Source organism: Felis catus, chromosome C2, assembly GCF_018350175.1.
Source record: "Felis catus isolate Fca126 chromosome C2, F.catus_Fca126_mat1.0, whole genome shotgun sequence".
NCBI lineage: Eukaryota > Metazoa > Chordata > Mammalia > Carnivora > Felidae > Felis > Felis catus.
Window position 1 is genome coordinate 78,833,923 of NC_058376.1, and position 26,523 is coordinate 78,860,445.

The following is a 26,523-nucleotide window of genomic DNA, read 5'->3' on the forward strand; positions in this document are numbered from 1 at the left end:
GGCCTCGAACTCAGGCCTTGAACTTAGCTGAGTCTGACGCTTAACCAACTGAGCACCCAGGTGCTCCTACTTGGTTTCTAATTTCCTATAGTTATATCATCTATGATTGATGACAGTTTAGTTTCTTATATTCCACTTTTTATCACTTCCAATCATCTTTCTATTATAACTGTACTGACTAGAGTTCTCAGTACAAAATTGAATGAAAGTGGTGATAGCGAATATCCTTCTTTTGTTTATGATTTAGAATAATTACTTCTAATGTTTCACCATTTAGGGTAATTTTTGTATAGATAGTCTTTACTCAATTAAGGAAGTTTCTTTTCCTAGTTTGTTAAGGGTTTTTTAATTACGTTTTTATTTTATTACATTATTTTTCTGCATCTATTGAGATACCATGATTGGAAGACTTTCCTCCTTTGTTCTGTGAAAGTGGCAAATATTAATTATAAATTATATTCTAATGTTCACCTGTCCTCATATTCCTAGCATACACCTAACATATTGGAGATTAAACTATATGGTTGCCATCTTCTTAGCTCATTACCCCTTGTTGCATCACTGATATTCTTTCTGGGTTTACTTTCTTTGAAATTTCTTTTAATTACGGTCTATGGACATTAAGCCTTCTCAATTTGTATTTATTTCTAATGTCTTCAGTTTTTCATAGAAGTGGAAATTATAGATAGAACGCTTTTCCCACTCTCTTCCACATTATAAAAGTCATCAGTATGACAGAACTGGACTCAAGATCCAGCCTTGTCATTAAATTATTTTGTGACCCTGGCTAAATCTCTTCCTGTCTCTGGGACTTGGTATTCCTTCACAAGATCAGAGTAAAAGTGCTCTTAGGGGTCTTTATGCTCTCAGCCTGTGAATAGGACAAACGAATGTATGTGTTGTTAGTGTTAGAGTACAGAGAGCAGAGGGGGACCGAGGAAAAGGGAGCGAATTACATGAGAGAAATAGGGAAAGGGAAGACAAGATTACATGTTTTATGCCCTTCTTTGTTTACAACATTCGGGCAAGAAATTATGAATACCCCGAATCCCAGTGATTTGTTTATTTTTGTTTATTCAAAGATGTATCTTGTGTCTGGCACCTTTAAAAATGGTGGCCTCTTGCATGAAGGGCTCTGGCCTCTGTGTCCTCAGATCCCTCAGCACTGGCAGACTGACACGTGATGCTGAAGAGATGAAACCCAAGGCCAAGTGGGAAAGAGAGGGGTACACTTTTCTGAATTTTATGGAGGACTTTCATGTGCCCTCTAGTTCACCTCACTCTTAAGGTTTAGCAGACTGGGTGTCAGGGGTGTTGGGGTCCTCCTGCAGACCTGTTGCTTAAACAAATGAAAAAAAAATTCAGTGTATGGTCATGTTGGGTTCTTAACTTTATGTCTTGCATTCTAATCTGTAAAATGAAGGTAAAAAATAATTCCATATCTCAGAGTGGTTAAAAAAGGATATAATGAACAGTGAAAGTTTTGGAAATGCTAAATCATTCTGAGGTGTTGGAATCTTCCTTTCCTTTCCCCATAGTTCTTTGTATCCATATCTATCAGCTCTATTATAGACATCTCGAAAGCAGCAACTGTCTGATAACTACCTGTATCCTTCAAGGTGCCTGGTAAAGAGCAGATTCTCAGTTGAAAAGTATGCATAGTACAGTAGGAGTGTGAAAAAGTCAGCTAGAGTTGGTGGGAAGTGGAGACCTCCCCCCCCGCCCCAGCTCTAGGGACCCATTTGCTTGGACCCAGCTTTTAAGACAAAAAACTCTTTACTTGTAAGGTTAAGACAAAAAACTCTTTACTTGTAAGGTTAAGTGGTCAGGTAATTTTAGAACACATCCAACCTTAAGATCTTCCGTGCTGTTAGTGGAGGAGACTGGGTGCCTTCCTACTCTTGTCGGCATCATATTTGCTCTGAGAGGCATTCCCTTCTCAAAAGGCCATCTGGAAAGCAAATGATATAAAAAAATGAATCACAGTAAAAGGGGTCAGAAGAAAGGAAACAAGGATTATCCAGCTCACAAAAAAAATTCCACACAAAGACAAGTATATGTAATAAGTTTATTGGATTTCTAAATATAATAAAGGAGTTGCAGTTCTCTTACAGAAAAAAAGGAATATCATTTTCATATTTATTCTTATAGAGCATTGGAAAAACATAATTGAGAGAAAAAACAGATAGAAGGTAAATAGAAATATGTTTGAATATAATTGGATAATACATAAAGACAAAAAAAAATTCCCAAATCACTTGCTTATAACAGGTTTCATTCTCTTATTTTCATAAGGAATCATGTGGGTTATTTTGGATAAGTCAGTGATGGTTCATGATGTAGTGGAGAAATGTGATTTGCTAAGAATAAAATAAGAAAGAGAAACCTATATTTTAGGAATACCATGGTTCTGTCAGTACCATACATGTGAAAAAAGGCATACTCCCTATATGTTTTCCTGTGGCTTTCCCCAAGCCGGGGGATGTTATTCTGACTAGCAGCTGATCATGGTGGGGCTATGATGGACTTCGTGGGAAGTTCTTGCTTGTCGTAGATACATTTAGTATAGAGAAAACCTGGCCTCTCCCTGTCTCCCCCTTCTCCTTTCTCTGTCCACTTATAAGTACCTTTAACATTTACACAAAACTATCCCTCATAGTCATGGTGAACAGGTTGAAACCTGGAGCAAAGCCATGTTGTCTCTTTCCCAGCCCATCTTGTTCCCGAGAAGAAAGCCCCCATATCCCAATGCTTCCTCTGACATCACACAGAGATTCTTCCACTCTTACCTAGCACTACCATCTGATTCTCTAAAACATAGAAAATGACTAGTGTTGAAATTGGATAAGGTAAAAACAGAAAATGGACGTCAACAGGAAGAGTAGACATTTATAGTGACGAGTATCACTCTTTCTCCAAGGAGCCAACTGGTCTCATAAAATGACAGCTCAAGCAGAGTGGTCCACACTCGAGATTATGCAACAGTAATCTGTTCCAGCCTCATCCCTGGTTTATACAGGGGGGCTCCTTATATGGAAGGCAGAATGATGGCCGACTGCAGTGCCATGGAAACCACCTCCTATAGCTCATCCCCCTTTACTTCCTTTTGGTGAAAGTGGGTGGGGCAGGAGATAACTTTGCAACCAAGACGACGTCAAGAGCTCCCTTGGAGAAAGGCTAACTGGAAGCATCTCTCTTTCCCAAAGGAGAGGCGTATTCAAATGAACATGGAGCCAAATGACTTAGAAGGAAAGAGAGCGACTTGGCAAGTGTAATTTGCCAGCTGGTTGAGTCAGACGACACATTGAGAAAGATCTTTTTTGGAAGCACGTCCTCCCTTCAACCCTTTTTCCTAAAATCATGCACGGTCTACCTCGTCCCATTTATCCGGACCCTCTCCTACCACCACACCTGGATACGAATCCTTCCTTCTAGGCTGTGCTGCTGCTCCGTCAGCGATATCTACAGTTGCAAGGCCAATGTCAGAACTACGGACACAAAAGCCACTCAATAACATATGCTACTCTTTTGGGGAGTCGAAGTAAAGACGCTCGAAGGATCTGGCAAGGACACTTGGCCCCGTGAGCCTCCGAGCCTCACAGCCAAGACTTTTCTTTAGTGTTCACTGATGTTAGCCTGCGAGATAAAAGGAGAAGAAATGTGCTGACATTCTAAACCCACCAATGTTTAGTTTATAAAACACACATATGACACATATCCTAATACAGATCCTGGCTCTATTAATTCTCTTAAACAATGTTTTTTTTTTTTTTCTTTCCTGATCAAATGTTCCAATTCCATACAGCATACACTCCCGTGAAGCAGAGTACAGGAGGCCTCAGCAGCACGCCATCCAGTGGGATATAAATATAAAGTGGCTGTATCAGCAAGGAATGCTCAGGGAATGTGTGTGCAGCCTGTTTCACGGTGCCACTCGAGAGGGGATATTGGAAATGAGTGACTTTCTTTCATTTGGCAAGCCTTCCTTATCTTAGCACCTACTCCTTTAGATGGTATGTTTTTGAAGGCTGCACGGTATGACTGGGTACCGTGTGTACATACATATGTAGGAATAACGTTTATGTTTCTCAGAATAGGCACTTTTTGAAGGCAGTAAATCTAAAAGTAAAGTTAATAGAGCCTATATTTAGTGCTCATCTTCTCACTTTGCTGATGTGTATGCTGAACAGAAGATCACAGATTTGAGTCAGTCTCGCAAAGAGGCCGGAGTCGGCAAATGGCTATATTCAGAGCTCGGGAAGTCTTGCCAACTCAACTGAAGCTGTTAAAAAGGCAGACTTGGAGAAGGTGCAATCGTTTTTCTCAAAGGTGACGGCACAGAAGGAGAAAAGCCTGTGACAAAGCCATGAAATAAAAGCTCGTGTGCGCAGCTCAGAGAGAATTACTATCCTCGGGCTCCACATCTCTATGTCACATCTCCTTCACGGCACAGATCTGCCACTCAGGGAAACCTTTCCCTTCCTTTTTTGGGGGCGTCTCATAATTGCACGTACTCCCAGCAGAGAAAGAGCCCCCAAATCTGTTAAACTGATGATAAACGTGAAGTTTACAAGACAACACAAACCAAGAGACAAAGTGATTCACTGCATAGGTATCCTGATAAAAGTTAACACTACATGCAGCTGTGAAAATTCCATATCTAAGCTGAAATTTTCACGGAAGGCACGTTAAATCACAAGACAATTTTATTCATGCTGAAGGATCAGACAATCAAGTGTCGTCTTTAATTCTGTTTGCTCTTTGGTATGTTTCCTGAAAAAGAATGAGGGCATAATTCAGATTTTTTTTGGGGGGGGGGAGATATCCTGACTTTGTGTAATAAGGAAGTAATTCTTGCATAATTTGCTTTTCAGCTTTCCCAAGAGAATAAATGGGGAGTTAAAGGGAGAAAGTCATTTAAACGTGATTTTGCAACTACGTCACTATACATTTTGGTGACACGATTCAGTTTCCAGGGCCCTAAATCTCTTTCACCCAGGATACATCTCAGTTCTGGCATTTCAGTGGAGTGGAAGGCTGCGTGGTGTGCACATTTTCAATTTGCTACTTAGTGAGAGAGGTCTAAGGCACTTCAGCTCTTTCTGGCAATTTCTCCCTGATACACTGACGTACTTGGCATTCATCTAAGAACGAAGCAGGAGATATATAGGGTTAGTAAAATGCAAACACCGCCCAAATATCGGCTTGCCTTTTACCATTCGAAATTAAAATCAGACCATTTCTATCGTTGGCATTTAACTGATAAAAATCCCGTTTCCTGGGAAGTCTGTATTTGAAGGAATGAAACAAGTTGGCAGATACATCATAACCTGGCTATGCTATTCTGCTCCTTCTGGCTTATAGTTCCTAAGTGATCATCAGCTGTCACCCACAGAGAAAAAGAGACGAGAAGGTATTGGATTTTACCCCCCTCTTTATATTTAAGTCTCCCAAGAAAGAAAAGAAAGGAGACGTGCATCCAAGAAAAACCAGCGCTCCTCTTTTTGCATTTTCTACACCAGTTCGGAAATGGAGTTCAGTAATTTGATGAGGAAAGACATTCCGACTTAATATTTGCTCCCTGATCATAAGAGGAAATGGAGTCAGGAGAGCAAGTGTTAGTCTCACATCTCGGCCTGAAGCAAGCAGGCACCTTCCGCCGTGGTAACATGATGCATCAATAGTAATGGCCCAGTAGTAGTCCTGACCCTTTTCCCCACGGATAGAAATGTAAAGAGAGAAATGCTTTCCCTTCCACTCTCACCTCCAATTGTCTTGGCATATTTTAAGAAAGAAAAGGATCCACAGAAAATCCAAAGAGCTTTGTTTTTTCCTTTTTGGCAGTCACAAAAACGGGTCAGGTCTAGGAATTATTAATTTCCCGGCCTCAAAAACCCAAGCGTTTTACAATAAGATTTCTGAAGGATCAGCTTTCCTGGAAGATGTTCGTGTGTGCGTATGTGTGAGCGTGTGTGTGCGCATGTGCACCGGAGTGTGCTTGATGACAACAAGATTGTGTTTTCCCTACATGCGGGGGGACTGTATCGTATGGAATGGAAGAAGGAAAAGTCTTAATATTTTCCTCGACAGTTTTCTTTACATTGTGTAAATGGAACTCAGGGTTTGTGACTCCCTCGATTTTTTTTGAAAGGGCCGCTTTTTCATCTTCACTGCCTCACTATCCTTTTATTCCCGCTAATGACAAGTCACAGGCTCTACTCACGTGAGTCTCCACTCAGGCATATTCGCCTGGATAATTCTGGAGTCTGCCAAATGCTTCTTCTACTAATCCACTCCTGGGTGGTGCCAATCCATCTATCCTACAACAATTCGTCTCCACTCCTCCGGCCATAGCATTTATCAAAGCTCACAGGAAGGTGAGGCACCTTTACAGTCTCTGAATGTTGCCATTTCAACCAAGGTTATGCCCCCACTGGCACGTCCTGTGTATTCCAGGTGTGAAGAGTGGAAAGGGGGGAAGAGGCCATTGGTGATTTAACTTGGCCCTCATTAATCCCATGGAATAAGCAGCTGGATGGTGAGACTGCCTTGATGGATGGAGGGAAAAGCCTAGAAAGTGTGTGAGAGAAGATCATTTTAAAGGTTTCCTACAGTAGATTTAACTCAGATGAAGAGAGAATATCTTTCAATCAGTTCATAGATTTTTAACTTTAAAGCCAAACAACTATGGTTGGAAATGGTTGGAAATAAAATGGTTGGAAATAAAAGCCCGAGAGCACGCATCCAAAGGCACATCTTCCTGAGAGATGAGGCTTAAGAAAAGGAACGGCTGGTTAGTTGTTGAGCTGCCAGGTAGAGCGGCTTCTAGAATGTACACGGAGGCTTCCAACTGAGTATCCTGGGAACAACACAATACAAAACTCCCTGGAATAAGCATACACAAATCACGAAACCACCAGAGCCTGGGAAGCCCTGTCTGTCAAATGGCAAAGACCAGATTCAGAGCCGCATTCAGTCCTGCAGCATCTGTTCCCAGACATTTCAAGGTCATGGGTGGGTTGGTTGGGAAATGCCCGATGCGGTGACATACACCGTGGGCCTCCGTAAATGCGAACTGATGGGGAGAATAATATGCATCGTTTGCCTCCAGCAGTCTCCGTCTCTGTGGGGCGTAAATCCTAGCCCACAGGAGAGAGGCTTAAGGATCAAGTCACCTCTGCACTCTACTGCATTCTAAATGATCTGATCTTGGTTGATATTCTGGACCTCACAGTTCCAGAGCTTTCCCCTTAATGTAAAGTAAACCAGCGGTCTCTGGGGAAATTTGCTGCAGTGTGCTTCGGTGCCACAGCTGTTTGCTCTTGGCGGTGGCCTTTCCCTACCGGCATCGTCACCACGCTGATAAGACAGAATATCTAGTAGTTTCCCACAAGATGACACAGACTGTGCACATGAGCTCTCAGCGATCGCAAGCACCACGGTGCCCACGTGGATCTGCAGCTTGAGGTCCAGAATGGCCTTTGAGAATTTCCCTGCGTGCCTTTGGACAGGGGGCACTTCAGTCTGTGCAGAGCACACCTCGTGCCCAGAGAGTGGCCACCGGGGCACTGGACTTCCAGACCTGGCTGTGTCCCCAGATCTGCCACTCACCAGCTGGATCGCTTTTGGCAAGTCACTTAACGATTCTGAGCCTCAGCTTTCTCTTCTAGGATAGGGCTATTAATAACCTTCCTCCCAGGGCTGTTTCATGTGTGAAAGCAGTTTGTAAGCTCTCTTAGGAATTATTATTTTAGAGCTCGGAAAGCCACCCCCAGGTCCTGCCCAGGAGACTCATGACAGGTTCTGCCAATAGGGCTAACTTGAAACTGGAGAGGAAAAGTACTGGAACTACATGGTTAAGCCAGGGCAACAATGAAAGAATTTATACGTTTCCACCTAAGAGCATAGTATAACCCCTTCCCCCAAGAATGATTTCTTTTGGCACAGAACAACTGGCCAGAAGTAAGAGTTTCAGTACAACCACGAACTTTTGCTTTGGACTTCTTCCTTTTTAGAAGTGGAGATCATGCACTGACATATTTCAACATTTTTTTATAAAAAAATTTTTAAGTTTATTGATTTGTTTTTGAGAGAGACAGAGAGGGCCTGAGTGGGGCAGGGAGGGAGAGAGAGAGAGAGAATCCCAAGCAGGCTCCGTACTGTCAGCACAGAGCCTGACATGGGGCTCGAGCTCACGAAACCATGAGATCATGACCTGGGCCGGAACCAAGAGTTGGATGCTTAGCCAACTGAATCACCCAGGAACCCCTGACATATTTCAACATTTTAAGGTCATTATCAGTAGGCCAGGTAACTGGAGTGTACTGTTCATGGGTTGGTCACTGGGAAAGGGCATAACACTACGTAACAAGTGTCAGAGCAATTTGTGTTTTGAGTAAGAAAATAAAAACAACAAAAAAGTCATAAGCTCTAAAACCTGACCCTCAAAAAATCCTTCAGACTATTTTTAAGGATGTTTAAAGGTTTTCATAATCTTTAGCTAAACATCAAAGTTTTTTTTTTTTTAAGTAATGTGTTGCCAAAACGAAAATAAGCATATTTGAAAGGAAAATGAAGAGAGGAAGAACATTTTATTATGTACTAAAGATTAGTTTTGTGTGGCACTCTGGAGAACATAATTCCCAAATCTCATTCTGCTTCAGAGTCTGGGGGAGCTTAGAACAAAATATGATGGGGGAAATGGAAGGCCCGAGAGCTTGTTGATGCAGGTGATGCTTAAGCAGAGGCTGAATTATCACTTAGCAATTAATCTGCAAGGGAATTTTAACTTGTTTCGTACACAAGTGGAAGAGATGATGGTGGGGCCTTTCCAACTGTGGACCTAAAGCAATAGGAAAATGAGCATGTCTTGCTTTTCTTCTCTTGCAAGGGTTCAAAAGACATGTGTCTGCTCCAAGAGTAGAGTATCTACATTCCCTCTTCATACTGCAGGTGCTGGATTATATTTTGGCAGCTCATCCTATCTTTCAATTATGAAGAGACAAGATAGAAAATAACAGGTGAATTAGGCTTCCTCTATGCCTTTTACCTTTCCATTGACCCTGAATATCTGGGAGTTTTTTCACCTGTTAAGGAAATTCCAGAATCTGTACTACTTAAGGTAGAGGGTATTCTCTGAATATAGCCTGTAATTTTCTTCTGTTTCTAGTGACTTAAATATTCTTCCTTCAACATCTACATCAAATCAAATGAATCAGTTCAAGATTTCGTACCAAATTTCACTCCTTCATGAAGCCCTACTGATGCCACTGGGAAGAAGTGCCCTTCTCAGTTCAATATTCCTGAGTATATATTGAACCTGTTTGATCTTATTACAGCTGGACTGAATCAAAGTTATATGGGGACTGATTCTCTTATAGTAATTATTAGATTCAGGAGATGATTAAGGGATGAAGGGGTTAGAAAGACAAAAGTAAAGAGAAATATGGACTCCTAAGGCTAGTTCTTAACTGATCATGTAGGGAAGCTGCTCGCTTGGTTTAAAGTGCATCTCCAGATACAAACATTTGAGCACAGAAGGGAAGCCAATCTCAAAACCAGTCAGCCGGTAAATATTTGTATTGGACCTATAAAGTATCCATAACTCTGTTTGCATCTTCAGCGTGGGAACATGGACAAGAAATGTATTATTACCGAGAAGACAGAGACAAAGGGAAAGGGTTACAGAGACTCTATGAACATTTATCAAGAAGTGGGAATCTCATGGATGGCATACACATTAGCTTGCTTCCTGTTTTCAGAATGACTTTGATTTTGGCTACCTCAAAAACAGTACAGGACACAAAGTCATAAAAGGTTTGTTTTGTACACATAGGCGATCTAATCTCATCTACCTTCCACACCCTCCTGAGTCTGAGTCCTTGGGGAAAATTTCCATAGTGAGCATCAGTTTCTTTGGGGTGACTTCAATTCCATTTACTTTCAACCCCAAGAAAGTTTCAAGCAGACTGAAATAAAATTAGGAACTGTATTTGTCCAGTTGGCCAAAGGAGAAACAGAAGGGTGACCAGACTCGACACCACGTTCATAAATGGGAAAGAGTTTAAAGAGTTAGTGATATCTGTTCTCAAAGCAAAGGTTGAGACATTAGTCTTGTTTTGCAAAGCCCCAGAGACAAATTTATATTCAGCATGAGGAAGAACTTTTGTAGTAAAGAGCTACCCTAATAGTAAAATGGACTGCTGTGAATAGTTCTACACACTGGCCAGGTCTTAAGATATGGGGTGGGGTCTTGTTAGCAAAATAACAGAGGAGATTCAGGTCCTGAAAGGAAGCATGATTCTACATTTGTCTGGGAACACCACTGATGTTTGGGGTCAGCTATCACCCTTTATACTAGTATAGAACACAAGATGACATGGCAACACCTGTCTCATTCTTGGCAAACCATTGTACGTCTGGGGTTGAGAAGTGAATTAGAAGCTATATTCAATGCCAAGTTGGCTGAATGCATTACGTGGGTTTTAATAAGGCTTCTATTCAGGTAAATTAGTTAAATGCCTATCAGAGTTAGATGAATAAGGTTTTCTCTTGCCCCTAAGTGGATGAGTAGCTTGGAAAAATTTTTAAAAAGGCATATTGTAAGGAAAGATTAATGCAAATGTTTTAAATTATTACAAAGGAATTATCTATAGGACTCCTCCACTTTCTAGTATATATAACTTGGCTTGTAGAATATTAACTTTTGTTTATAACAAAGGCTGGAAATAGAGATGTATTACTGTGCTTAGAGACTGTGGATAAATTAAGTAACAGAAATAAAGGGAAAGATTTTAGTTACTTTTTTGTGTGTGATTTCAAGGGGGAAATATTCATGAATTTAATAAAAAGGCATCTTCCATACCACTTCCCACAAAATAAGCCACATGCATGCTAGACAACTAAAATAGTGTCTACAACTTTTTGCACAAAGGGGCAGGAAAGTAAAATAAAGGAGTGAGTGTTCTTTAAAGGAAAATAAAACGTATTATATATATATATTTTTTAAAAGTTAGTTTTCTGCGTTTGCAACTAAAAAAAAATGAAAGAGAGAAAACTAACATAAATCATTTATAGTTTGGCTGTTTAGGCATGAGGCATATTGCAGACAAGGGATGATTGGATTTAAACAAGAGAACCCTAGACCTAAAAATTCCTACTGTTCTCATCAGGTAAGTATACTGGAAAGGTCTAAAGCATTACATGTGTGAAAGCAGAGACTGTGAACGTTCAGAGATGCTTAGGGTGCAGTGTGGTGTGCTTAAGAACATGTCAGAATATGTATCGCCATCTTACAGGCTGAGAATGAGCTATGCCCCTCTCTTGGAGACAGACATGCATGATAAAGTCCTGGGGTAGCTACGATCATGTCGTGGGACCTGGCAGCTGCTCTCATTTCACTTTCTCTGACAAGGGAAAAATATGGTTATCCATAGTGATTTTTAAATACCTCATAAACTTGGAAATATAAATATTTTGTTTAAACAGCTACAATTGCCGATCCCTAAAACCCCTCTGAAAGTTCTAGAGTTACACTTTGCATGAACTCTCCTGCCATCACTTTAATTGTAGACTGCCCCTTCTCTTAAATCCCTCCTTTACCTCCTGAACCCCATTCTTCTTGGGGACAGGTTAAAAAAACAAAACAACTCTATTTCTGTATCCAAACAACATACCCGCTGAGACTTGGCACATTCATTTATGTACTGAATTAAATATGCATTATGTTTTACTTTCCTCATATGTGACCCTCTCAAAGAGGAAAATCAATGTCAATCCTGTGAAAGCTTATAGAAAGTGGGAGTGAAGCTAGAAACCAAAAGTGCAAATACATCCCTAGAATTATAAGCTTTTCCCAAACAAACTAAAAAAAAAAAAAAATGGGCACAGAGGGCGTATTTTTTCTTTTTATCAAAATTAGCCAGAGTTCAAAAGGATATCAGAGCCATATTTTAACAAAATGCTTTACTGAGAAACCCAGACTTGTTCTTCTCAGGTTGCTTTTTATAAACACATTTCAGGCCTGTGATCTGTGCTCTAGAAACAACTCTGGCACTGACTACCCCCTGTAAAATACCGTGGTTCGACTATTAGGATGTAATATTATGCTCATAGGCGAAATGCTGATATGTGTAAAAATTCTGGAAGGATAATCATTTTTCCTTGCCATAAGGAAAATTACCAAGTTTCATTAGGAATAAAATAACATGCCACCACTTAAGAATATGACTATTTTGTTGGTCAAAATGCTTTGGATTTTTTTTTTTAATTCTTAACCTAGTCTTAGAAAGATCACTTTGCATGTAGCTGAGAAAAGTAGGGCAGTCATAAATGAATTTGCCAAGAACTCTATGATCTGAGTCCCCGATGAAAACTCATTCAAATAAAACTGAAAGACTCTATTATCTCATCTCACTTTATGAATAAACACAATCTGGAAAATACACCCTTTTAAAGGAAGGCATTATGGATGCCATGCATATTTGACGGTAGCCTTCTTCCCTTAATATGATCCTAATTCTGTAAAGATCAGAATGCACTAATAGAATTTACTTATGGAAAGTCCAAGCACAATAACATTAATAGGTAGGATGAAAAGAAGGAAAGAATGTAAGAAAGAAATGCAGGAAGAAAAAAAGGAGGGAGAAGAGGAGGTAAAGAGGGAAAGAGGAAGAATTCTCACCAAACCATGGAGGTTTAATCAGATAATATTTTAAAGGTTTGAAATAATATGCATTAAGCTGTGCAGACAACAGTCTCTTGAGAAAAGCTTTGTTCTCGTTATCTGTCATGAAAATAATGACCTGAAATGTCCACCGTGGTCCCATATTAATGACTCAGGACTCAAATTGTTCTCAACTTGTTCTGGCCACTATTAACTTAAAACAACAGACAAACCAAAACGCTATGATCATTACTAAAAGTGCACAGGCTGAATGGGTGGCAAAGGCTCAAACTGAAGTCGATCTTCACTATCTGACTAAAACCAGAGTTAAGACCAAACATACTCCCTAACAACGTTCAAAACATCACCTTCTGGCATACACGTGTTTTAATTTAGGAATCCGTAAGGTACTTCCAAGAGACAGGGAGAAAAGAAATGCTATGAGAAGACCTTAAGATAAAGAGTTCACACTTCTCTGGATTTTGTGTTCCATTTTTGATGAGTGTATCTTGGAAACTTGGGACATTATTATTTATGTTACGGCCTCTCCAGTGGAATATTCATAGTAGTGTAATGAGGCTTTAACCAGAAGGCACACATACATGTTGCTCTCTGATTGTCTTCCATGAAAGTGCACCAAGAGAGCGGTCTCAGGAAAGGGACTTCAGGCACATTTTGCAGAGGTATATCTTTTTCAGCCTACTGATTTCCTACAGATGGCTAAAGCAGGGTATGGAACATGCTGTCATATTTCATTCATAACACACATGTACTGTAGCTCTAGGGAACAGATGGACAATCACTTGTTTAAACTACAAATGTGAAATACTAAGGTAGAATGGCAATATTTCTAGAAATGTATATGAGAAAAAGAAGCCTTTCCAAGCCAAGAGGAATGGTGAGAGGCTGTGAGGTTACATCAGTGTTTCCCTGATCTCCCTAGCAGCTGCCATAATTTCCCCGACACCCTTCAAAACTTGATAATGGAGGGATCAGGGGGCAGCCGACACAGATTTGACAAGAGAAGCCCAAACCATATCAAATAGAAATAACACTGTTATTCCTGGCTGGTTCACATTAATAGGATTTTTTACTAACTAGGAAAACTGTTCTAGGTTGTGTTTTCAGAGCCCTGTCTTTAGTCTATAAACCCTCTAGGATAGCGCCATTGTAAAAGTGCTCTCTTTCTCCCTCTGAACCCAAATAAAAATAGTTGGCTAAACATAGAGTTTTATACACTTTAAACATCACCATAAACATCTCTGCAGAATCTTTCGTGGTGAGGAAACAATGACAGTGTTGATAACTCTGCTGCATTAGCCAGCAGACAGCCAATAAAGTAATTTTGATCAGAGAAGGTGCCCCTACAAAAGCCATTTGTCAATGACAGGAAAAAGAACTTGCATCTTTGAGCTGCAGAGATGTCCAGCATCTCAAAGCCTTAATGCCTCATGTTGGGACACATGACTTTGTTTTGAGTTTTAAATGCAATTTTGCTTGCAAATGAGACTCCACATGGAGTCCGCATGAGCTAGGGATCCAGACAGTAAAGATACCTGATTTTGAAATGGTGTGCAGAGCCCGTGACATAGTGGGTTTCCCTCCCCCCTTCCATGTCTCTCATTATACGGAATTACCAAGTATTTGTGTTCTTGACCATTGTTTAAAGCCAGTATATTTTAACAAACTTTCTCTTAGAAACTCTAATTTTTCTATTATTTATGAATTTAAATAACAATCAAGACGATATATCAAAAGACAAAAGAATTATAATTGTTAAGGTAGTATGATCTTTCTATCTCTGTTATAGGCAAAATTTCACGTAACTAGAACAGTAAAGAGTAATTTGGCATTGTTTAAACCAAATGATTAATAGAAAAGACAAGAAAGCAATATAAATCATATAATTAAGAAATCCCGGAATAAAATATGTAGGATCCTTTCCTTAATATAACTTGTGAAAGAAAAGAAATCTAAATCTAAATATTTCTGCATATGTATGTGTGCACATTCATTATTATAAAAGTATAATAGGTCTATATTAAAAAGAGATTTACTTTAAAACTCTTTGGTAAAGATACTCTGAGGTTATGTGATAAAAATGTACTATAAAGATTGAAAGCAAGCAGTATTCTGGCAATGCCACAGTGATGGGTCTGTGACAGCATTTTCTTATAACTCTCTCTCTTTTTAAAATGTTTTGGCTTGTAAACATTTAGTTACATAAGGACTTAAATGTAGCAAACAAGTAGAATGTTATTGCATCTTTATAGCATAAATATTTCATAAATTTTCCTCTTTTGGCAAAATTTATAATAATATGACTGCACTTCAAGAGATAACAGCCATCTCTCAATAAATTGGGCTTTTGGCCTAAACACAATTTCCCCCAAGTATTTCATAGACAACAAATTGCTGGAGCAATTCAAGCAGATTGTATTCTCTCTCCAACTGCCCAACACTCAGTGCTCTTTGAGATCATCAGCATGGTCTGATCTTGAACTTGGAAGACAGAAATTCAGAGATACAGTCACTATTGTATCCTAAAATTCACATGCTGCCCAAAATGAATCCCATTGTATTTCACATTAAGAAACATATAAAAGACCAATGACAAGAGTAGCAAAGTAGGGAAAGGACAAAGTTTTCTGGGAAAACCGTGGAAAGCCGTAACATCGGCAGTTCTAACACAAAACTATTGGGTGAGCAAGGCGAATGAGCCGCAAATTAACTTAGATGAAGCTAAGGACCAAAGGCTTAAGAATTTCTTATTGAAAACAAGAAAATCAAACCAGTTTTACAATTATTTCTACTAAAGTAAAATAAATGTAATTGGAATTCCTGAGGCATGGGTTATAATTTAAAACATGCACAAATAATTTTTCATTTATGTTCTGAGTGTTAAAAATTAAAATAAAAGTCAGACTAGAAAATTGACTTTATCACTTTATAATCAGGAGAAAGCTATTTGTGGAATCAGGGACGGGTGCACAAGGGAATGGATCTGTATCTGTTATATTTGATTTCTTAAGCTGGTGTCACGTATACAGGGATTCATTATATTATTATTTATTCTTTTGTGTATATTTAAAATACTTCATAATTTAAAAGTATATACTTGTGGAAGATTTGAAGAAACGTTTAAGAAATCTCAATCCAAAATACTTGACTAGTTTACAGATGGCAACCTGCCATTATTAAGATGGGCATCTCTCTTTAAAAGAAACGAGTTAGAACCCAAAAGAATGGTTCTGCAGTTGGCAAGCAAGCATTTCAATGCCCAGTAAGAGTTTGAATAAAGATTCCAGGCAGAGACTTTGCATATTTTTAGCTCAGAAAGGCAATTTTTTTTTCAGCGATTGTCTGAAAGTGTGGTGTAAATGTCACATCGATGATATGAAAATGTCTCCTGCAATATGTAATTGGATTTATAGCAGGATTACAAGAGTAATGAAACTGTGGTTTCACAATCTTTTCAAGCTTTCCTGTCTTTTTAAAAGTAAACTAAACAAACTACACGATTTTATTATGTGTGCTCTGATTTGCAGTTGTCAGGCAAAAAGGACCTGGGCCTGGGGGAAAAAAAGGAAGAATATGAACAGTTCTTTATAAGCAATATTCCTCCTGGAAAAACTCAACTTTGGTAGTTGTGTTTGGATATTATAAACAAACAAACAAACAAACAAACAACACAGCAATATTTCTCAGATGAAAAGTGGGATGGTTTTGAAAGTGTTATGTTCTATAGAAAACAAAATTTGTCTGTATTATTATGTCTAGGTAGCATGGAAAAGGAAACTCTTAAGATAATATTGTGAGATAATAATAGGCTTTTCAAACATACCCCCCCCCAATTTTTTTCCCCCAGTATATCCCACCCGTAATTCCCTCAGAAAAAAATTGAAGTTTGGATCTCACCAATAACTGTTTTCAAATGAGCCCTGAGCACCAAAATCACTATAGACTTTGAATTTCCAATCAAATTTGGTTGCAAATTCAGTAGGCGCTTGTTTTAAACTATGTCATTTACAGCTTAAATTCTTTGTTGCCTAACATATACATTGCACACTTTTACCCCCCACCCCCCACCCCAAGGGACATGACCGGTTTAGAGCAACAGAAAGATGTACTTTTCCAATACACACAGAAAGAATGGCTGTCCTTTATGATCACAGGCAATGTGGAAGTGATAGGATGAGACCTTCAAGCCTAAAAGCACCTGTGAGTTGGCAGACTCACCCAGGAAAAAACTGTGTGACAGCAAATACCACACTAAAAAAAGCCATTCAACCAGATGAAAAGTGAGACAAACATAGGGATTAAAAGTTACAGGAATGCAGAAGTGAATGGGATGGAGTATAATCCGTGCAAAAATGTGGAAGTCCTTGGGAACAAAGGCCCATCAAGGTCCTACATGATTAAATGTGAAATGTGTATTTGGTGAGAACTTAAAAAAAAAAATCTCATAATCTATGTGTTTCTAAAGAAAGGTTAATATTAGACGAAGAACAGAGACCATCCCACGGTTTGATTGCCTTTCCTGTGTTTTTCCCATGTCTTTTCTTATCTTGTTTCTTGTGTTTCATTCTTCTCAGCACCACCAACTAACTGAACTTAAAGGTCAGTGCTGGCCTTGGCCGTCAGCACCCTAATGCGGGCGGAGTTGCAGGTCTTGCAGAGGATGTGTCCATCCAGAGGGTAGCAGCCTTGGTTATCTCCTTCAGACAGGAGACCACCACAATCCTGGAAAGATAGATGGAAAGGATGTAAGTGAAAATGGCAACTGTGTACGTGAAGGCTAAATTCCTTAGCTTTCCATTCAAGGCCTCCCTCCATAATGTGGCCGTTTCCTGCCTTTCCTCTTCATACACCGCAGGCCCCCTCCAAGCCTTCCCCGGGATACAACATAATGTCTTGAATGAAACTGAACAAGAGATTGGGGACATAAAGACAAACAGTAAAATGACCCCCCTTCTCCGATTACCTAATAGGAAACACGAGTCCCAGAAGAGAAGTATACCAGGGTCTGGGTGCCCAAGTAGTAGTTTTGTTCTCCTCTCCCAAGCAACAAAAACAGCAACAACAAGGACAAGAGAAAATAAAACAAGGGTAGATCCCCAACCACTGAGTCATCTTGACCTTTAAGCATTAGTCTAAGGATCTCTCAAAAGGAATACACAGGTGCAGGGACAGAACTCCTTGGCAGTTGGTGGGCAGAAGCCAAGCTGCAGAGTGCCTCCTTCCAAGCAGACGGGCCAGCAACAGTACTACTGTCCTCAGCACCTCTGCAGCTCCATTTGGGAAAGCGTTATACAAGAGTCAAATATTGGCCTTTACCTTTGGAGAAAATGGAAGTTTCTCTGACAAGAAAAATACAATACTTCATCTGGTGGTGGGTGCCCTTGCTAACTTCAGTAGAAACTCTTCTAAAAGGCTAGAAGTGCCGCATGCTCAGCTTTTGCTGTCCACTATGACAGCAAGGAGGTCACAGGGGCTCATGTCTACATTTGAATGCCAGTAAAATTTAAGTTTAGAAGGAGTATCGCCCACAACACAACAGCAGCAGCAGCAGCAGTGGCAGCAGGAGGCAGGCTCCCCAGAGGGCTGGCTTTGCCAAAATGAGCAAGCGGATATTCCGCAGTTCTAGAGGCATTCCGGAAACTGAATAATGGAATTAAATGAACTCTTTGCATCTCAAAAAAGAAAGGACGTGTCATAAGTGACATGGCTGTAAGCATTTAATGAGCAGACATCTATGATCACCTGAAAACCCTGAAGAGCCTGAAGTCAACCACAGTGTTGGAACCATTCATCGTTCTTAGAACCAAAAGGGGCCATATGGGCATCCAGTCCAACCTCCTCGTTTTTATAGATGGGGAAGTGAGAGCAGAGAGGGAAGCGATTGGTCCAGTGTCATGAAGCATCTGTGACAGGGCTAGAACTGTGGTTTGCCCTCTCCTTATTTACTGTTCCTCTCATTTTATAGTACTGTTTTAAAAATTCATAGGAACTGGAGGGTATTACGCTAAGTGAAATAAGTCAGTCAGAGAAAGACAGATATCATATGTTTTCACTCATGTGTGGAATTTGAGGAACTTACCAGAAGACCACGGGGGAAGGGAAGGGGAAAACATTGTTTCAAACAGAGAGGGAGGCAAACCGGTAAGAGACTCTTAAATACAGAGAACAAACTGAGAGTTGATGGGGGGAAGGGGGGAGAGGGGGAAAATGGATGATCAGCACTGAGGAGGCCACTTGTTGGCATGGGTGTTGTACGTAAGCGATGAATCACGGGAATCTACTCCCGAAACCAAGAGCACACTGTATACACTGTATGTTAGCTAACTTGACAATATATTATATTAAACAAATAAATAAAGAAAAAATACATAAATAAAAAAGTTTATAGGATTTCAAAGCAAACTTAATTTGTACTGCTGTCATTTAATCTGGAAGGAGAAAAGGCACACATTTCATGCAACTCTTGGCACAAAAAACAAAACCATCAGAGGTCAAAGCCTATTTGTATGTATAGCAAGTGTGTGAGCAAAGTTGAAGAGCTTTCCTTCTTTGAGCCTCAGTTTCTCCATCTGTGAAATGACTTCTAAGGCATCTATAAGCTCTTTCACCCTCATGATTCAGGTCAGTTTTAAGGCTGGAGGTTGCTGTTCCTCTGTAGTCATAAAATCTTGTGTAAAAGCTGGTAGTTTATTATCTTTTTCTTAATTATTATTATCTTTTCTTATGTCAAGGGAAGAGAGCTATATGGAACTTGGGCTCTAGGGCAAAACAAAGAGTCCCACATAAATCAGGTGGTTAGCTACAGCTAAAGCAGTGAGTGTGGAATAAATGTAGTCCCAGAGAGCCAGAGACAGCCCCCCAGCCCTCCTGACCCCACCAGCCCCTTAGTCTTTGGAAGGTCACCTAGTGGGACTAGATGAACCAATGACGGGAGGGTGTGGCAATAGGCAGTTCATACTCTCCCCACAGAGAGAAGAGAGAGCTGCTAACTACTGCCCTCCAACCTGGATTACAGGCCTCTTGTACGTATTCCCACGGCACCTGTGTATACTTCCCCTGGAGCTCTTAGCAGCCGCCTGACCTCCTGTCTTATGTGCATAGTCAGTGCCTGCTAACTCAACCAGTCTCCATGACTTTGAGCATCAAGTTCCAACCCCTTGGAGAGGAGTGAGATCTTATCTTTCTCAATGGCTGAGAATGGATCTCCGTCCCATAGGAGTATCAGAGTCACAGTTAAAAACTCATTATAGGGGCACCTGGGTGGTTCAGTCGGTTTAGTGTCCGACTTCGGCTCAGGTCATGAGCTCATGGTTTGTGAGTTCGAGCCCCATGTCAGGCTCTGTGCTGACAGCTCAGAGCCTGCAGCCTCCTTCAGATTCTGTGTCTCCTCCTCTCTCTGCCCAGCTCATGCTCTGTCTCTCTCTGTCTCTCAATAATAAAATAAACGTTAAAAAAATAAAAAAAAAACTCATTATAACGATGACAATAATAGTAACAAGAATACCATTTCCTACTAATTTAGCACTTTGTGGTTTATGATTCTTTAACATACAGTTTTGTATTTTAGTGGCACAGCCATATTTGGGGAGGTGAATAAGAATTTGAGCCCTTTTTACAGGTGGGAAAATTGAGAGTGAGAGGTAAAGTGACTTATCCAGGGTCACCAGGATTAAATGAAAGCGTAAGATCTAAAACCCAAGTCCTAATGAACACAGGTACCAGGGGTTTTCCCCAGATTGAATAACTGCTGTTTGTGAAAACCTATTTCCCTTGGGCCTCGCAGCACCTGCCATGCACTGACAGGGTGTGGGGGTGCTGACCACAGACCTCACACCGGTAGCAATGAACATGGAAATCGCGATCCAGAGCCACAATCCGGACAGTCTCCTCCTGGCCCGGGGCCGGCATGATAGGCTCTTTGCACACAGAACATCGGGGGGCAAATTTCCTGAAAATGGAGACAACAGTTCTGGTTAGACATTGAGCATAGACACTGACAAACAGGTGAGACCCACAAGTGGAAAGATGAGGGGTAGGTCAAGAGTCAGGACCTCTGCTCTGTCATCTTGCATGACCTTGAGCAAATCACGATCCTTTTCTGGGTCTGTTCCCTCGGCTGTAAAATAAGGGACTTAGACTCAGTGACTTTTGAGGTCCTTCTAGACCATAAAGTGAGATTTCGTGAGGCTGGGGAGTGAGTGTATACAATCCTTATGGATGAAGAGCATCTAGGAGCTATTGGTCACATGGTATGTGACATAGAATTCACTTGTGCATAGACTGCAAACACAAATCCTGGGTTAGGGCAGGGTCCTGGCGGCCCTTACTATGTTTTCTTTTCCTTGACCTCATCTTGTTTGACTTTCACTTCTAGACCTTATATGTACTCCCCAGGCCCTCCACAAATATTCTGAGGTTGGTAGCTGTGTCATTCCCACTTATTAGAGCCTCTTTCTTTGATACTAAGTTCTAGGGAATTAACACAAGAAACCTCGACCACATATATTTTCAAAACAGCAGAAGTTAGCGACCTTAAATACACCAAACTTGCTATGACTAAGCGTGTACTTCTGACATTTCGATTGTGTTAAACTCTTGTTTGAAAAGGAAAAAGTTAAAAAGCTGTCAAGTTCTTTATTCTTCAGAGGGTTTTAGCACTTCCAAAAGGTATGAACACTTATACAGATAGAGACACATATATGTGTGTTTTTGAGGTTAACTGTTAGTGAGGAATTTTGAGGAATTTTAACATTTCCTAATCTCTTAACATTCCTGAATGTGACCGATGGCCCTAAAATTTTTTTCTCAGAGCAGATTAAGAGGCTGCAAATATAGGCTGTGCATTCATCCCTATCTCCTGGAAATTAGGGGTAGCATTTGGGAAGGTGTGAAATAAGACATGATTTGAAATGGCCACGGATAAAAGCTGATAGAGGTAAAAAAAAAAAAAAAAAAGGACAAACAGACTGCGCAACTCAGTTTTTTCATGGTAATGGTTTTAAGATTAATGATGTTAAAATTTATCTATTTGTAGTGAGACTTAAAAAGAAATAATGATAGTAATCTAATACTTTGCAGAGCACTTTATGGTTGTCAAAGCATTTTTACATACATTATACTCTATATGTACATATTAATTTTCTTGGCAGCAGCCAAAAGGCATCTGTATGGCTGCAATCTAAATAAATATGAATTAAGCAGCAGATCAATTGATTGCTCTGAAAGAAAAATTAAAAGGATCAGGGTACAACTGCAGCAGTAATCAGGGTTGTTATAATTGGCATTTTATGCAAGAAGTTTACACTCGGTGGTAAAAAAAAAAAAAAAGAAAAAGAAAAAGGAAAAAAAGACTGCTTTGGACTACCTGATTATATTTGCATCTGGGTCATCAGTAGTGAAATAAGCAGGCTTCTGGAATCCGCTGTAGAATTTCCTTTCCCCAAGCCCATCGGGACTGTAAATTCTGTGGGGTCAGAAGTCTATCTTTTCTATCATTGAACTGCGCGCCTGCCCCTATTTCCTCAAGTAGAATTACTTCTCTAAGATAAAATATCTTTCCCTGAATTTGCCTATTTTAGTAGTGATTATTTGCACATCTTCGGGGATTGCTCTACTGTGAGCTTCCAGCTGGCAGGTTCTGCTCAGTCTCTGAATCTCCAGAAACAACTTCTGTGACCAGGGCAGACAGTAGAATTTCAGGCTACCACTCATAAAATGAAGTGTCTGCCATTTTGCTCTATAAAAAGATGTGACTTGGATCTTTATGTTCAATCTTCAAGTCCTTCCTCTTTGGAAAGGCATAAATTGTGTTCTCGCTGAGTAAGGATTCCTTCCTACCAATTGGCCTCATTTCCATGATGGGAAAAAACAAAGGGAAGACAGGAAGTGGTTTCACAGTCCCCACAGTGTTCCTTGGCCGGCATTTTAAAGACTGTTCTAAATCCCAGGTGGTCTGTTTCAAAGCTCAGCTCACTCAGCAGATAATAATAATAATAATAATAATAATAATAATAATAATAATAAAAGTAAATTTGATAAAAAACACTTTTGATGGCTCAAATGGCTACCATATATTGTGTGCTTATTAAGTGCCAAGGCTTGTTAAGCTCTCTGCACACTTGACCTCGTGTTTTTACTGACAACAACATTATGAAGAAATAGTTTTTATCATTTCTGCTTCATAGCCACAGAAGCCAAGGCTCAGAGAAGGACAGTCTTAATCATCTTGTGTCCTGGCACATTTCTGGCAATCAACAAATGGATGCTGATTAAACAAATAAATGGATGAGTGTAATGTCTCTGATAAGAAAGCACACATAGTGAAATAAAGGCTCAACACAATGAAAGGTCAGTTAAATAAACCTGCTTTTCAGAGCTCACTGTCCTGGCACTGGGAATACAGAAATAAACTAGGACTCCTGCATCCAGACTGGTGAGGGAGTTCTATCTATTTCTGCATTTATTCTATTAAGTGCGATATACATATCCTGCCACATTGCAAAAATGATTTAAGGTGGTTAAGTGTAAAATTGTGTGTGTGTGTGTGTGTGTGTTCTTTATTACTAATCAGGCTGTGTATGTACTAGCTATAGCTGATTTACAAAACTCTGCAGAACACAGAGAGGAAGATATAAATTCAAACAGGGGGACAGGGGAGGGTTGAGGTCAGGGAAGTCTTCTCAGAGGAGGTGGTAATTGAGTTGGACCTTGAATGAAGGCCATTTAGGTGAAATGGGAAAGTGTGTGTGTGTGTGTGTGTGTGTGTGTGTGTGTGTGTATGTTGAAGGTGAGGGTGGACACAGTCAGTTTGCCAGGGAACTGGTTTGAACAGTCATCTGAAATAGGAAGAGTTGCTACCCAATAGGATAGAGGACTTGGGCCAGCATTGACTGGAGGTGGTTATGCAGGGGATGGCCCATTGACAAAGCCTTACAAATAGTGTTTGGGAAGCTTGTTACTCAAAGTGCTGTCCAAGACGATCGGGGAGATTGTCAGAAATTTGGAATTGGGAGGTCCCACCTCAGACCTACTGAATTATAATCTGCAGTTTAACAAGATCCCTAGGTGACTTGCAAGCACATAAACATTTGGGCAGCACCAGTTTAGAAGACAGGATGCTAAGAAGGCGAGATCAATCTCTTCTCATGGGCCTTCCGTATCTCACTTCCACTCTCAGGCTGCTCTAGTTACAGCCAAGCAAATCTTCCTTGAATGTAGAGACGCCCTTCCCCACTTCACCCCTTCTTTATTTCCTGAGTGGTTCCTGCTGTCAGGAATTTCTGTTTCTCACTTAAAATACTTTTCAGATTCTGCTTCCAGAAGCCTACCCGGATCCCGGGGCCAAGTAATCTCGGACTCTGCCAGTTCAAGCCTTCGCCTGTGCCTGTCTCATCGTGTCTGGCCCCTTCTGCCTGATATCACACATACTCTGCACTTATTCCCTCCCCTCCTTCTGGCAAGCTCCTTGCTGACAGGGGTTTTTCTCGGTGTGTCTGTGCATTTTCTACTCAGGCAGCTTCTGTCCTTGTATCTCTCTCCTTTAGCACGGAGCACCCAGAGGGCTCTCTGCAGATGTGGCTCGACTGAATTGAAAGACATTTCCTAAAAGCTTTCCTTCCTAAAAGACTAAGCCCAAGGCCCCCCAAAACAGTCTGCAAAAGAAGGCTGTTTCCCGCTCTGTACCCTCTCGTTTGCCTTGCAATGCCCACCCTGGGTGAGGCTTTTAGCTGCTTTGTGTTCTAGTACTTTCAAGGCTCAGAAACAGGGTTCTGTAAAATTTCTCTTATTTTTCTTTGGGAAATCATGAAAAGATCAAGCTTCCCCCCCTACATACCTGCCAGTCATGCAGACAACATTATTTAGAAAAATAATTTGTGTTTTAACATGCCATGGAATTAGTGGTGGAGGGGGAGAGATGGGGGCTGGAGATGGTTTTTGCCTTTTAGCTGCTCAAGTCTGCTTGTCTGGAGTGTTCAGACCCACACACTTATGTCACCAGTCCCGAGTCTCTAATTATGCTCCTCACTCTTAGAAATGAAAGATAAATGGCATAGATATAAACTTCCATTTGTCAGAATTGATTTCCTGTTTTAATTGGGGGGTGTAATAGATCCGTCTTTTCTAGCAACAGAAACATGTGTGCTCTGATTACATCTATCAGTCTTGGATTCAGGGAAGTCTAAGAAAGGAGGCACACAGTGACAGAAACACACTCCCCGTTGGTATCTTTTCACTTCCCTTAAATAGATGCAGGTTTTTTTCATGTGTAATTACAAGCTAAAAATATCAATAACGTGAAGTACAATTTATGCTGTGACTGCCCTTTCAAAGTGAGCCCTTACTTGTCTAATTCAGGTTGAGAATTCCTGCCTCTGGGGTTTTATAATTCATTCAGCCTCACGTCTTTTCGTGAGGTTTTCCCTTTCTTTGCTACTTGGAAAGTGCTAAGGAAATTCATTTTTTTAAAATAGGAGTCTCAAGGCCCCAAACTGCTTGTGGCAAGCTCCTCCTGGTTGTTGACAGTCAACAGAGCGGTGAAAAATAACCCACAAGACCGCACATCTGGAGGCCATAGAATGGAGACCCAAACTGGTGAGCCACATGAGCTTTATCTCCGTGAGAGCTTTGGACTGTCCTCAAAGACTCAGACTGCCCCGTAAGTAAGCCAGAAAGCCTCCGTGCCTCCCATTTACAAATCACTGCTATAGCTTTCATATGGTTACTATATATTTGTAATGAATGTCATCAACAAATCAGCCAACTAGCAAAGGGGCCAAATAAAAAGAAGGCAAAACAAAAAGCATACAATTTTCATGAACACCACAGCTATAACAGAGGAAAGAGGGCCCTATGAATGACAGAACTGAAGGACATATTTTTCCAGGCCCACGAGTAAGTTCCCTTGACCTTGAGACTCTACTTTCTAATCCTCTTCAAAAGACTGCACAAGACTGCATGCATTAATTTTATCGAAAAGCATCCTGAGGGGGAGAAGGCCTGGGTAGGGAAACAGGTTACGGGAAGATGTGACAGCTAATGGTGTGACATGGACCCAAATACGTGCGAGGCCTATACTAGGAAGACAGACTTGATGGCTCTGTGTGCACGTCCGCCTCCCTGTGATCTCCTATCTGTAGACTGGCAAGACGTAGAGGTCAGCGCCAGAGAGAACTGTGGACTATTACACCTGGGGAGCTTTAAGACAGGCTCTGTTCTAGTGACCAGACTGAACAGCTCGGAGAAATTGAGCGGTTTGTCCACTGTCACACATCTTGTTCGTGTTGAGGCCAGGGAGGGCTACCCTGGTATCCTGCCTATTTCCAACGTACATACTCTGCATCTGAGTCAACTTTCTCACAATCAGAGCCACACAAAGATGTGACGGATGAGCCCCAGGCAAGCCTTTGAGCAGAAACTGGGGTGAAGGACCAGATGGATTAATGGACACCCGTTCCTGGATTAGAAGAGGGGATTAACAAACTCCATTTTTAAGGTCCTATCAAATCCTGAGATCCTACAGCTCTGTGAGAGAAGAATGTGTGGCCCAGACACCAGGCAGTAAGGACAGACTCTTGAGGGGACTGGCAGGCTCGAGGGGACAGAGTAGACTGCCTACTTGTGGAAGTCCTCAATGCAGTGAATGAGGCCACCAGCGTCCACGGTGAATGGGATCCCGTCAAGGCTGCGGTGGCACATGACGCAGGTAAAGCAGTGAGGATGATAGGCCTTTCCGGTGGCTCGCAGGATCCGCTCCATGATGGGCTTGGAGCACACACTGCACTGTTCCAGGGTGTTCTGGGGAAGGAGAGATAAACACCAATGTTAAACTGGGACTTGAG

General features: G+C 40.8%; 1 protein-coding gene across 11 annotated transcripts in view; it reads right to left on the reverse strand.

Moving 5' to 3' along the window:
* Positions 1-1,068: 1,068 nt before the first annotated feature.
* Positions 1,069-26,523, reverse strand: part of LOC101096257 (LIM domain containing preferred translocation partner in lipoma) — a 692,709-nt gene continuing 667,254 nt past the window's right edge. For 8 of the 11 annotated variants that reach the window (XM_023260309.2, XM_045036388.1, XM_045036386.1 and 5 more), the window contains 3 exons: positions 26,301-26,479; positions 20,513-20,633; positions 14,414-17,407 (listed from right to left, as the gene is read on the reverse strand). In XM_023260309.2, the coding sequence (XP_023116077.1) occupies positions 17,279-17,407; positions 20,513-20,633; positions 26,301-26,479 (429 nt within the window). In that variant the 3' untranslated portion in view covers positions 14,414-17,278. Of the gene's footprint in view, positions 1,340-1,788; positions 1,952-14,413; positions 17,408-20,512; positions 20,634-26,300; positions 26,480-26,523 lie in introns of those variants that run through there. The other 3 variants (XR_006584630.1, XR_006584631.1, XR_006584632.1) reach the window with 3 other exon arrangements.